The 13,791-nt window shown below is 45.3% G+C and overlaps 1 protein-coding gene across 1 annotated transcript in view; it reads right to left on the bottom strand.

Annotated features, from left to right (window-relative positions):
• Positions 1 to 13,791, bottom strand: part of GALM (galactose mutarotase) — a 33,598-nt gene that overhangs the window by 18,654 nt on the left and 1,153 nt on the right. The window contains exons 2-4 of the mRNA XM_006024937.2: positions 8,430 to 8,584; positions 3,626 to 3,832; positions 577 to 658 (exon numbers count right to left, since the gene is read on the bottom strand). Coding sequence (XP_006024999.1) covers positions 577 to 658; positions 3,626 to 3,832; positions 8,430 to 8,584 — 444 coding nt within the window. The remainder of the gene's footprint in view (positions 1 to 576; positions 659 to 3,625; positions 3,833 to 8,429; positions 8,585 to 13,791) is intronic.

The raw sequence follows: 13,791 nt of genomic DNA on the forward strand, positions 1-13,791 counted from the left end.
GAGTAAAACCAGGCTTAGGCTGGGACCCCCTGCAGCCTCCATGACCTGTGGGGCAGCTGCCACTGCCAACAGTGCTATACACAGAACCAAACTAGCCAGTCAAAACATGACTTTTGGAAATCTCCCTTCAGCAAGTTTCAGGAGAGGCAAAAGTAAGTTCAATTCAAAATGTGAAGCTGCCTCATGCAAACAGTGCTCCAAAGATATAGCTGCAGAGCCCTGCTTTTCCCCTATCACTACAGTTTGTTAATGGAGGATTAGCCTAATGGGATAAGGAACTTCACTTAATTCAAGAAATACTTTCCTCACCACATGGAAGCATCAGCTTTCTCCAGCCAACAGAGCATTATGGTCTAGCCCCTGCATCCTTCCATCCCCCCACTGAAGGCAGCTGGGATTTCACAGCACCCAAATCACACTGAATTTCCATGGCACCTGGGCACCTTATTCCATGAGACCTTTTAATAATCCCCTCTCTCCCCTCCACTGAATTCAGTAAAAACTTCACCACCAAGCTGAAGACCCTGATTCTGGTCAGAGAAATCTCAATAAAAAGAAAATGGTAATGTCACCAACCGGTGGGGATAAGATTGTCATCCACAGGCAGGTAAGAGTCTGCTTCAATGGAAACCTCGTGGTCATAGATATCACGTGAGCCCTATGAAACAGTGAGAGAAAAGTTTAATTCTGCAACGTTTGAAATGGAAACTTCACAACATGAAGAAGAAAGAAGCCAAATTCAACAGCCTGAAGTAAATATTAACATCAGGTTTATGGCCCCCTATAGCCTGTCTGCCATCTGATAACTCCAGGTAACCAACCTGCCTTTGTGTCTGCAACTCATAGTTTCATAGTCGGTAGGGTTGGAAGGTGTCATAACCCAGTGATTTTGGTGCCTCGGCACGATGGAATTTTCTTGCCACATGAGAGCCTCTTGCACAGCGACGGTTTTTGCTGCACAGAAGAACCTCGGTGCAAGAGAGTTCCAGCCAATTTGTAGCCTTCTTTGCAGGGTGCATTTCTTCCTTGCAGCACAGAAATGCACGGTGCAAAGAGTTCCCGCTATTCGAATGCAAATTTGTGTCCCGCTATTGGCCAGTGCTAAATTATTCACACATGGCGGCTAGTAATTGGCTCACTAGCCGTTTAAAATTCTGTGCGACTTCCGCCCAAGTTGAAGAACTTTGAGCATGCTGCAGAGTGCCTCTAAAGAGATCTGACTTGCAGCTAGCTGATCGATAGACTGATCACCTATCGATCTTTCTTCCCATCGCCGAGCGCAATCCCAGACGTACCCTTTTCCCGCCGGCTTGATTTACGGATGGATTCACTGGCTTGGGCCCCGCCAGCTGGAACAACTCACGTGGTTGTTCAGACGACCGGACCAGCTGCGTCGCAACTCCACGCGGCGTAAGTAAACGTTTTTGCAACCATTGAAAAAGTACTGGGGTCAAACAACGCCAGCAAGGTGTTCGTCTAACCACCTCTTAAAGTCCTCTTTATTTGCATTCTCACAGAACAGCTTTCCAAAAATTGGGGTTTTTTTTTCATACCTGAGAGATTTCTGACTATCTTTAGTTTCTCTCACCATTTTCAATTTCTTTTTTTGCCTGAAAAAGGACATGTATGTTCAAAAGCTTGCAAAGAACAACTCTTTTGCAACCATTTAGTTGGTCTAATAAAAGATATCACCTCTACCCAAAGAGTTTATCTGCCTTTGAAAAATATAGCTACAGCCAAGATCCCTAATTCTGCAGCTGTCATGATGCCAGGGTCATGATGCATCTTCCACTGGTAGCTACAAACCATTATTGTGGGATAGGATATTGAGAAACTTGCCAATTGTACTAATCTGGTAACTGCAACACCCTTCCTCTTTGCCCTTCGCTGCACTTCCTTGGTTTGTCTCCCCATAGCATATACAGTGTAGTTGCCATGACAAAAGGTGCTGGGCAAAAAACTTAGGGTGGTTCCTAGCACTCTAAACTTTTTGGGGTGGGACCATCTTTTTACACTGTGTTTTGGACCTCACAAGATCACAATGCTAATAAATGGAAATTAGGCACTCCAGGAAATGCTCTGAGTACTGAAAGTAACTCAGACTGATTACTTAAGATCTGGGGCAAGTTTTTAAGTACCACTTATATACTCCAGGAAGCAGATAAGAAATGAAAGGCATTAAAAGCCATTTTGGCACTAAAAGATGTTATTGGCTGATACCAATAGCCAATTATTAACTAGCCATATCAGCCAATACCGATCTGATAACCAATTTACAGAACATGGCTCCCCTGAATGGCTCCCCTGGACTTCCTGTAATTCCACAGATTTGCAGGAGTGCAGCTGGGCAGCGTGGAGAGCAGCTCCCTACAGGTAAGTCTGTGGAGGGGAAGGGGTGTAGGGGAGAGAAAGGGAGGTGTGGTGGGGGGCAGGGAGGGCACACATCAAGGCCTCAACAGTGAGGGAGAGAGTGGGGCAGGGGTTGGGGGCACTGCCCAGCCAGGATGGTGAATGGGACCCGGGGCGGGGAGCAGGACAGAGCTATGGGCAACTCATCCAGGGGATCAGTGTCTCGGCGCTTAAAAATGGTGCGGGGGGAACTTGAACTAAAGCTCATTGAATGGGAAGTCAGGGTAGCCATGCGCCTGCCACACTATGGGCTGGCTAAGTAATTAGCATGATGATGGGATAATGGGCTTGTCATTCACCAGTGCCAATAAGCCTGCCCAAAGCACTGCACAGATGTGGCTACACTGCCTGCAGCTTAGGAGGCAGCTTGCCTGGAGCATTGTAGCATCCTTGAGGGCACTGCTGCTAGGCAGGGTGGGTTTACCCTGTAGACATGACATAAGAGTAAGAATTGGGCCTGAACCCCTCGTGTAGCAGGGCATGGGAGGTTTATTTGCCATCTGTGAGTACAGAGAGGTGGTTAGCCATGTTAGTCTGAAGTTTGGCAGAAGGCAGGACAGTATGGCACCTTAGAGATGAACTCAACAAGGTTTAACTAATGAGTTAGTCTCTAAGGTCACACCCTGCCCTACTTTCTACCTAACTTCAAACTAATATCACAGCTACCTACCTCGCTACAAATGTAACGAGAGCAAAGAATTGAGACCTTGCAGCTTAGTGGATAGAGGCCTCAGATGGGACACAGGAGACCTGGGCCCTGCCCCTGATTTGTTGTGTGATCTTGAACAAGCTGCTTCCCTCCCTGTGCCTGCTTTCCTCCCAACCTCTCTCATCCATTTAGATAGTGAGCAAGGACATACAGCGCCTATTGCAATGGGGCCTTGATCTCAACTGAGACTGTTAAACAGAGCCTGACAAGAATACCTCTTTCATAGGTCCAGGAAACCCTCTTTGAACATGGCTCCCCTGAATGTCCAACAATCCATCCAATTCAGGGGAATACCTACTCACATCAGGAGTAGCCCTGTGGTTTCCTCCATCATCCTGCACCACATTTCACACATTCTTGGTTTCCCTCGCTTTAACATTTTTACTATCCTAATGCTGTAAGCAAACAATGTAGACTGCCACTGCCAGGTAGAGAATAACAATGGATTTAGTTCAGTTAGACCAATTTAGGGAGTTGTTTTGAAGCATGTTGAGACAAAGTGCTTACCTGGCCTGCTAGATTGAAGTAAGCGTGGTTTGTCAAGTTAACCGGAGTAGTCTTGCTGGCTTGAGCTCTGTAGTTGATTGCTAATTCCCCATCATCTAGTGTATATGTCACCCAAACCTTCAGTTTACCAGGGTATCCCTCCTCACCATCTGGACTTATTCGGAAGAAGCGAACACCATTTGGCAGCACCTCGGGGGTCCAGAGAACCTGAAACAACAATTTTTGGAACATTTTTTTCATTTTCTCTCCATCCTTGCTGAAATACATGTGGCACATTTGGTACAGCTCCAGTTCAAGAGGCAAACACCTCTCAGTTTTTTTGCCTGCTGCTGCAGTGACAGATAAATGTAACAGCCTTCTCTAATGCTACATGCTGGATCTAATGCAGGAAGGAAAGCCTGCTGGTCTGTGCTACCTCTTTTTTTTTTGAGAACTTCTAATTCTTAGGTACATGATTCATGAACCACAAACATCTGGATATAGTGTTGCACTGAGGTGCTACATAAATCACACCTATTTTTTTCTTTTCATAGATTCATAGATGTTAGGGTCGGAAGAGACCTCAATAGATCATCGAGTCCGACCCCCTGCATAGGCAGGAAAGAGTCACTCGAACTGTGAAGAAGTTCCTCCTAATGTCCAATCTAAATCTGCTCTCTGCTAGCTTGTGGCCATCATTTCTTGTAACCCCTGGGGGCGCCTTGGTGAATAAATACTCACCAATTCCCTTCTGTGCCCCCGTGATGAACTTATAGGCAGCCACAAGGTCGCCTCTCAACCTTCTCTTGCGGAGGCTGAAAAGGTCCAGTTTCTCTAGTCTCTCCTCGTAGGGCTTAGTCTGCAGGCCCTTAACCATACGAGTGGCCCTTCTCTGGACCCTCTCCAGGTTATCCGCATCCCTCTTGAATTGCAGTGCCCAGAATTGCACGCAGTACTCCAACTGCGGTCTGACCAGCGCCCGATAGAGGGGAAGTATCACTTCCTTGGACCTATTCATCATGCATCTGTTGATGCATGATAAAGTGCCACTGGCTTTTCTGATGGCTTCGTCACACTGCCGACTCATGTTCATCTTAGAGTCCACTAGGACTCCAAGATCCCTTTCCACTTCCGTGCCACCCAGCAGGTCATTCTCTAGGCTGTAGGTGTGCTGGACATTTTTCCTCCCTAGGAGCAGCACTTTGCATTTCTCCTTGTTGAACTGCATTCTGTTGCTTTCTGCCCACTTGTCTAACCTGTCCAGGTCTGCTTGCAGCTGTTCCCTGCCCTCCGGTGTGTCCACTTCTCCCCATAGCTTTTGTCTTTGTTTTTTTGAAAAAGCCCAGCCAGTGCTTTATCTGCCTTATTACTTTTTTCTTAACTCTCTCTCTTAAAGGCCCAAATCTGTTCTTCTGGCTTTTGTATTTCAATTTCAGCTATCTGCCCCTAGTTTTGATTAGTTCTAATAAAATGGCCTTTTCTGGGACAACATATGAAATTCCTCTGTCTTTCTGAGCATCACATAAAAGTCTTTCAGTCATTTTAATATTCCCTTATTAATATAACTAGTCACTTCAACAAATTTACCTCTAAGAGCTGCTTTGGCAGCATCCCATGACAACAAAGGTGATGTCTCAGGTTGATTGCTCTCTTTCATATAACTTTTTAATTTTTTTAAAATTTTAATGCAAAAGCCTATAATGATAAAGCAAATTATATTGTTTCACACCATATGATGAAATGAGCTTGAGTTCATGAAAGCTTGTGCTCTCTCTATATACCTTATTTAGTTGATCTATAAAGGTGTGTATCTACTCTGCCTTTTGACTGACTTTAGACTAACAAGGCTAACTACCTATCTCAGAACAAATTATATTCATACTCCAAGTTTTCCTGTTATTGCTGATCTGTCCAAAAGTAAGTGCATATTGGTGTGTGATTGGTTACTTTAAGTAGTTGAAAGCAACATTTCCCTGAAATGAACATTATTAAGGGTTCTTCCTTGCCCCCACCCATGCTCCACCCTCCCCTCCAAAATCAACGTTCTGTTCCATTTCTGCCAACACCTTGCAGAACTGAGGCCTCCATGATGAAAGACAAGAGGCCAGAACCGGACTGACTGGGGCCCGTCTGTGCTAGAAAACATTACTGAACATATGGTGGCTATCTTTGGAAACAGAACAAATAGAGATAATGAAAGACTGACTAAATCCATTAGGCCCTCAAAAGAGAGACTGAGTAAGATTTGCTCATATCTTTATGGGACATCAACAATGATAAAATAAAGCATGCTAAAAAATAAGGACAGCTACACTGGTTCTTAAAAATAGGTTCACAGTACAAAGCTGCAAATTTTGGAGCATATCAGTCTGAGCTCAAAGCTCAGCCTTCGCTGGTGACTTCAGTGGTTCTACAACTGATGTACCTAACCTCAACAATAATACAGCAAACAAAACCAGTAATAAGTCTACAAACGTAAAAGGCTCCATCAGTTTCACAGAAAATATATGAAAGCTATTTATACCATTGGCATCTGCAATGCAGTCCCCTATTTTCTGCAGTTAAAAAAAACCCCCAAAATGGTTACAGCTAATAGAAGCATGCCTATAGACATGAGCTATATTGCTTAACGCTGACCGCAACATTGCAGTTGGCTAGATAAAAATAAATCTTGGTCAAGATCGTGTCAACAAGTCAGCAAACAGCTGACACACTCTGTTCTTGTATAAACTGACCCCACAACTTTGGTCGGCATTGAATTATTTAGCCTGACTGCTCCCAAGTGTCTGTTCTCATGATACGACACTCTAATAAGCTTTTAATGAAGTATATTGTTATTTATAAAAGCTCATGCCTCTCTGAACCATTTAGTATCCAAGATGCTGTCCTGCCCTACCTTCTTTCTGACTTCAGACTAACACAGCTAATCACCTCTTCCCTCAACACTGTAATGAAGGCAAGCACTAGGGAAGAGATGCAGATGGCTTATACTTGTGTATCTGACTTTGTTGGTATCTATTTGACTTCAATGCCTAACAAATGCTTTAGAGAAAGGGTGTCTTCGTTAAAATTCGAGAACCTCTGATTTAGTTTATGGCATAAGAAGTCACAAATATTTGAGAAAATCCTCCAGCAAAACTAGGAAAGCTCAGACTTTATAGTCCAGATATTCTGAAGAAAAACAAGCTCTTCTCTGAAACACCTTTCAAGCTACCTTTGAGAATCACAGAGGCACAAAACAATCCCTTGCAGGCTGCCGTCTGATTGTCAAAATACCAGTTGTTTTGACAATCAGACCATGCTGATTTAGTTTCCAGAGCCAGCACTACAAGCAAAACTGTGCAGAGAGGCTGCAAACAGCTGCACAGAGGTCTAAGGAGTCCTGGCCCAGCTTGTTGCTGGTCATGGGTGAGCACATACGTCTGGGCGTATAGTGTGGGGGGCACAACTCTGCTGCTACAACAAGGATCGGGCCCCTCACGACTCCTCCGCTGTCAGCCCTGGCAGGCCAACATCTTATAAATTAGGTTTGAGTGTTTTTGGCACTCTGACCAAAAACGTTGCTGACCCCTGTCCTACAGCATATTCTGTGAAACCTCACAGAAAGTCATGAATCAGACACTTGTTTTCACAAATGCATTCAATCAGATACACCTCATGGTGTTAAAACCACCCCCGCCCCCAAAAACAGAACCTATTGTAAAACCAACATGATTTTCAGCCTGGTTCCTAACAGAGGAAATCAGAAACTAGAGAACAATAGCTGCTGTTATAATCTGTAGAGAGAGGTAGGTAGCCTTGTTAGTCTGAAGTCAGGCAGACAACAGGGTAGAGATGTACCTTATAGACTGCCTAAATCAGAGATGCATAAGCTTTCACGTCCTTTCTTTCTTGAGGTTTTGAAAGGATGTGCATATCATTTCACGGCATCCAATAAGGTGAGTTCTTGCTCACAAAAGCTTATGCATCTCTGATTCAGTTAGTCTATAAAGTGTATCTTCACTCTGCTTTGTACCTGTTATAATTTATATGATATCAATGGCACACTCGTGTTTGCCAGCAGCATGCAAGGCAGTTTAATGAAGAAAGAAGGCATGCGACCATGAGAAAGAGAGGCTGCTAGTCCTCAAAGACAGAACCAGGGCCTGCAATGGCTCTTGGGAGTATAAATTAAGAGTAGTTGGATTTTGGAAGACAATCCATCAGGATTTAGCAGTGGCATCAATCCAGCGGAAGAAGGAAAGGGAGGAATCAGAGATTACACCAAGGCTGAGAACCTGTCAGGCAGGAAAAAGAGTGGAATTGTTGACCTATGTACAGACACAAGCCACCAGGCAGCCAAATGCAAATCAGGGTCCTGTTGTGCAGGACAGTTCACAAACATAGAGATGCCTCCAGCCCTGGAGAGCTTCCATCCATGAAGACAAACCAAAGGTTGGGGAAGACACAGAACAACAAGGAAGTGACTTTCCAAGGTCCAGTCCTAGCTACAAAATTACCAACCAGTGCCAGGTAGGCCATATAACCCTACTTGGGGGAATATTTTACTGGCAGCAAGAGCTCCCAATGCAAATGGTACTTTTTAAAAACTGCACAAAACAGAGTGATCCATTGTCAGAGAAAAGTATGTTGCTGTTATCAGACAGATAGATTGGTAGGAGTATCAGATTTCAGGGAACCCAGAGCTTGGGTCCATGAACATCAGTGATTCAGGGGTAAAACTTCTTATAATAAAAGCACATAATAAAATGAAATAAAACTCTTGCTTTAACAGGATGCCGCATGCTGAAAAAAATGGGGACATTTGGTTCACCATCACCTTTACCTTGTCAAATCCTTTTGTTCCTCCATGAAGGCTGTTGGGCTTATTGTTGATGGCTAATTGATACTCCTTTCCCTTCAGGATAAATTTCCCTTTAGCAATTCTGTTGGCAACACGCCCAATGACTGCTCCAAAGTAGGGGTGTTTGTTGACATAGCCTGGCAAAAATAATGAGTTGCTGTTAAAAAATACAATTCATACTTGACCATGAGTATTGAGGGGGCAGCGAGACGGAGAGCACATGACAGAAGCAGCTCAAAGAGTACGACTGCGAGTGGCAGATGTCAGAAAGGAACATCCTGGCAATGGTGAGCAACCTGTTTGAAGCTGAGGGCAACAACATGCAGGAGCTGTCTGAAAATCTTTATTTACTGGTTTGGTTTCTCAGAGGCATCTGGTTCTGTAGCAGAAGGGGCCTGCCCATGAGTGCCTTTCTGTACAACCCAGCTCTCCTCACAGCCTTCAATAATAGGAGTGTTTCAGTCCCAAAGCATACACCTTGCAAAACCAGGAAATGGTTAAGTCTCTTTAAAATATTTGCCTTTGCAGGAAAAAGGGTTATTAAGGCAGGAAACAGAGTCAAGAGAGACTTCCCATGCAACACAGCCATGACAAGTCCTAGCCCAGTGAGATAAACACAAGACCATCCTTCCTGTTAAATTTCCTGAGAGTAGGATGCTCTCTACAAAGACTTTAGAACAGAGGTTCTCAAACTGTGGTATGCAGACCACCCCTGGTCCGCAAGCTCCATTCAGGTGATCTGCAGAAAGGTGACCTAAGGCTAAAGCTGATAAACATTACATCCGACTTCCTAGAACTTTGCTCAAAAAAACAAGCACATCCATTGCATTAGAAAGGTAAGATTACTGATATTAAAATATGAGTTGTGTGCTTTAATTTGCAGAACAAAAAAAGTTTAAGTGTTCCGCTGAGACCCTCAGCAATTTTCAAGTGGTCTGTGAAAAAATAAGTTTGAGAACCACTGCTTTAGAACAAGGGTCATGCACAGGAAGTACTGGGCTAGGTGGCTTTCTCAGGACTCCAGATTAAGTCTGAGTTGGAGCCCAGGATGGGAGCCAGCTCTCCTGGGTCCCAGTCCATTGCTTTAGCCACTGCTTGTAGCCCCTGCCTCACACAGTCCCAGTATATGGAAACTTCACAAGCGCTTAGGGTAATTCAGTTTGGGCAGGCTGTTTTTATACACAGGAGTTTAGCCAAGGGGATCAGATATGGGGCAGCCATAGGAGACCTGGCTGGCACAATGTTGTTTGCCTCCCTTTGTGGTAGGGATATAATAGGACTTGCTTTACTATTAAGAGCTGTTAAACATCAGGGAAGTATTAGAAGCTGCCAGTGGCAAGAGAGATTTGTGCTTATGGCAGAGATGTAACAAGCAGCTTTTGCATCCTGGGCTGGTACCCCAGTAACCCATCTCTAGTTATGCTACTCATTCCTGGTCTTTGGTTCCCAACCCAGCTCCCCTTCCCCTACCTTTCAGGGTATTTTGGGAGGGAAGGTCTCTTCAACAATTTATCTCTCTCACAGAACAGAAGCATGGCTCCTAGCAGGCATGCTCCACAGAACCAAAAGCAAAATCCTAGAACTCACTGGCACTTGAGCAAATTTTTGGTGCTAAACTCAAGGAGGTAGTACAGCGATGGGGCTCACATGCAGATATTGCCTCTGTTTTTGTCCCTGTATGTGCTCAGGAAAACAATTATGAGAAGGTTAACATTTTTCTAAAATAAAGTCTTTATTCATAGAAAAGGTCTGAAACTCTCAGAAAGACCATCATTCACAGACCCTACATTTTCACCTCAACCAGGGTTTGCCCACAGACACATGCGCTTTATGGAAAAAACAAAACCCACTTTTACCAAACTAAGCACACATAAGGAAAACACTGCAGGAATTTGCATTGAGCCCTACAAGTTAAAGCACTAGTCTCTGCTGTAGACTCTAGTTAAAGTTTGAATGGTAATATAGTACAGCAGTGGTGCTCAACCTTTTGACTCCACAAGCCAGATAAGTGATGCAGGGCTGGTCCACAGCCTGGATACTTCATGAGGTCAGTGCAAGGGGCTGGGCCCTGCATACCTAGCCCAGGCCCCACACTGTCCTGGCCCAGCTCCATGTGCCTGGATCAGGCCCCGCACCAGCTCAGCCAGGCCCTGCACCACTCCAGCCCCTTGCATCTTGGTCTTGCATGCCTGATCTAGCCTGCAGGCCCATGCTAACCACCCACATTGCTGCTCCTGGCTTGGACTGTGAAGATCCTGATGAGCCCAACAGAGCCGAAGAGCCATGGCAACACAACTAATTAAATTTTTTACTAACTCTGGAAATTAGGCTTTATTCAGCTGAACTTTACTGCTGCTACAAAGGTGCCAAAGCATTATATAAGTAGAAGTTGCTTCTTGTCCAATTAGACTTCATGAACTGGGAGATAGTGAGTATCCACTGTAAAATGGATTGTGCCCTATGTCCTTGAACTATTCAGAGACAACTGCCTTTCCATAATGTTGGAAACAGGAATTTAGAGTCTCTTAAACACTTGTAAGTGTTGACCTTCAAATTTACTTTAGTACATTTTGGGCCCTAGGTTCTGGTGGTGGGTGCCAATCAGGTAAAGAGCTGGTGAATGCTAAATGACTATATGGCAGTGAGGAAATTTCCAAATTTCTAAAAGCCCTCATCTATCCAGATGCCACAGACTAATGGTTGGCCACCTCTAGTAATTCTTGCTAAAAATCTGAGTAAACAATGCAGGACAAGTTTGCCCCCTTAGACCTCTTGCCACAGGGAAGAGGAGGAACAAGAACTCTCAAGATATTAGGTTTCCTTATCCATCAGGGGGGCAAGGTTGGTCCTGTTTACAGAACAGGATCCAATCTCAAACCACTCCTGATTCTCTAGTATCTACACAGGTATCAGGACCACCCTAAGGCCAGAAACAAGTATGTGAAAGCCCTACTCCTCTGCCTGCAGAGGACAAACATCATGTCTCCATGAGAGGAAAGCTTTAGATGCTTATCTGACCCTACATCACCACCCTGCCCCACAGGCCTCTGCTACATGCAGTTGTCTTAGGAGGGCAGCAGATGTAGTAGCTTGTCATACTCCCCCTCCCACCCACCTGCACCCTCCTTCTTCAGGAAGGTTCCAAAAAGAGCCCACCTGATGGGTGCTGTTGCATAAGAATCCCACCTCCATAGGTTTGCTTCCTTCCTAAGAGATGCGAGTGCTTCTCCTCTCTGCATTCAGCTCTTCAATGAAGATGGCTTCCTCTGTCTGCTACTTTTCAGTGCAGAAGGAAAGAAAAGGCCAGATAAAAGACAGCTGACCAGACCCCTATATTGCCAAGGGGTTATAGATCACCAGTGCCTATAACTCTCCCCGAGCTCTCCAGTTCTCTGAGCTGTAATGAGGGAAGAAAAAGCCAATAAAAAGGAATGAGGCAGCAATTACCACCTGAGAACCAGAAAGAGACTGGGGAGTATGCAATCATATCCTTTACATTGTCACAACCCCAGTACAAAGACCTCATTTTACAATTCCCTGTCAAAGAGCTAACTTCCTTGCTTTGGGTATTTCCAAGATGGAAGAGAAAGCTGACCACAGCTTCAAGTGCATAACTAACCAACAGCAGCTTCCTCCTTCAGTCTCTTCTAACCCTAGTGACCCCCCCACAGGCTTTCACCATTTTTCATGTAACAAGCTACCTACAGTGCTGCACTAATGCAGTTATGCTGGTTCTGGTTTAAGGGGCAGTGAACATAGCTGGTCCAGGCATGCCATTACCATGCAGCCCTACAAGGCATCCTTCTGCGTGAGGCATCTTTTGGGAACCTCCACTGGCTGCAAAAGTTTCAGAGTCTAACTTTGATTAAAATAACAGTATCCCAGCCACACAAAGGAGGCCTGCCTTGCTTTTGGGCACTCACATCAGTGTTTAGTCTGTACAAGTCCCATTTAATTGCCCATCCAAGAATGAAGCAGGTTATCCTATTGGAGCAGCCATATTTTAACATAGTCACCTATTCTTCTCAGCAAGCTAAGGTCCATTTTTCCTACCAAGCTTCAGATGTCACGAGTCTGCCCAGGGCTGGGGTGCTCCCATATCACTGACCCAACAGTCATAGTATCATAGAAAATTAGGGTTGGAAGGGACCTCAGGAGGTCATCTAATCCAACCCCCTGCTCAACACAGGACCAACCTGAACTATACCATCCCAGTCAAGGCTTTGCCTATCCAGGTCGTAAAAATCTCTAAGGACGGAGATTCCACAACCTCTCTAGGTAACCTGTTTCAGTGCCTTACTACCCTCCTAGTGAGAAAGTTTTTCTTATTATCTAACCTAAACTTCCTTTTCTGCAACTTGAGACGATTGCTCCTTGTTCTGTCATCTGCCACCACTGAGAACAGTCTAGCACCATCCTCTTTGGAACCAGCCTTCAGGTAGTTGAAGGCTGCTATTAAATCCCCCTCAGTCTTCTCTTCTCCAGACTAAAGAAGCCCAGTTCCCTCAGCCTCTCCTTATAAGTCATGTCCCTCAGCCGCTTAACCATTTTCATTGCCCTCCGCTAGACTCTCTCCATTTTTTCCACGTCCTTTCTGTAGTGGGGGGGCCCAAAACTGGACACAGTACTCCAGATGTGGCCTCACCAGTGCTGAATAGAGGGGAACAATCACTTCCCTCGATCTGCTGGCAATGCTCTTACCAATGCAGCCCAATATGCCATTAGCCTTCTTTGCAATAAGGGCACACTGTTGACTCATATTCAATTTATTGTCCACTGTAACCCCCAGGTCCTTTTCTTCAGAGCTAATGCTTAGCCAGTCAGCCCCCAGTCTGTCCTGGTGCATGGTATCATTCTGTCCTTAGCACTTGTCCTTATTGAACTTCATGATATGGGTGACTGGTGTCTCCTGAGTCAGGGGGGCATGTGACACTCAGCGGCCAGTCAGTAACTGGGGGGGGGGGCCCCCATAGCTGATCTTGCCAACCGGGGGGGAGGGGGCAGTCCCCCCATGGCCTATTGCACCAACCCAGAAGTGCCAGCGGCGCTTCTCCTGGTGCCCCCACTCCCTGGCCACTCTTCAAAGGGGGGGCATTGGCGCTCCCACCTACCCCCCCTGTGTGCACGTGCACCCCCATGCATCCCCTACATGTTGCCACTGCTTCATGAGGTTTCTTTTGGTCCAATCCTCCAATTTGTTTAGGTCTCTCTGGATCCTGGCTGTACCCTAGCCCTATATTTACACCAGCTCAAAGCAGGTGTGCAACTCACATTCTGATCTAGTCATGTTCCATGCGGGAGTCTGACTCTCCCTTGCCCTGGACAATCCTTTGCATAGGAAAGA

This window comes from Alligator sinensis, unplaced genomic scaffold, assembly GCF_000455745.1.
Source record: "Alligator sinensis unplaced genomic scaffold, ASM45574v1 scaffold794_1, whole genome shotgun sequence".
Classification (NCBI taxonomy): Eukaryota; Metazoa; Chordata; order Crocodylia; family Alligatoridae; genus Alligator; species Alligator sinensis.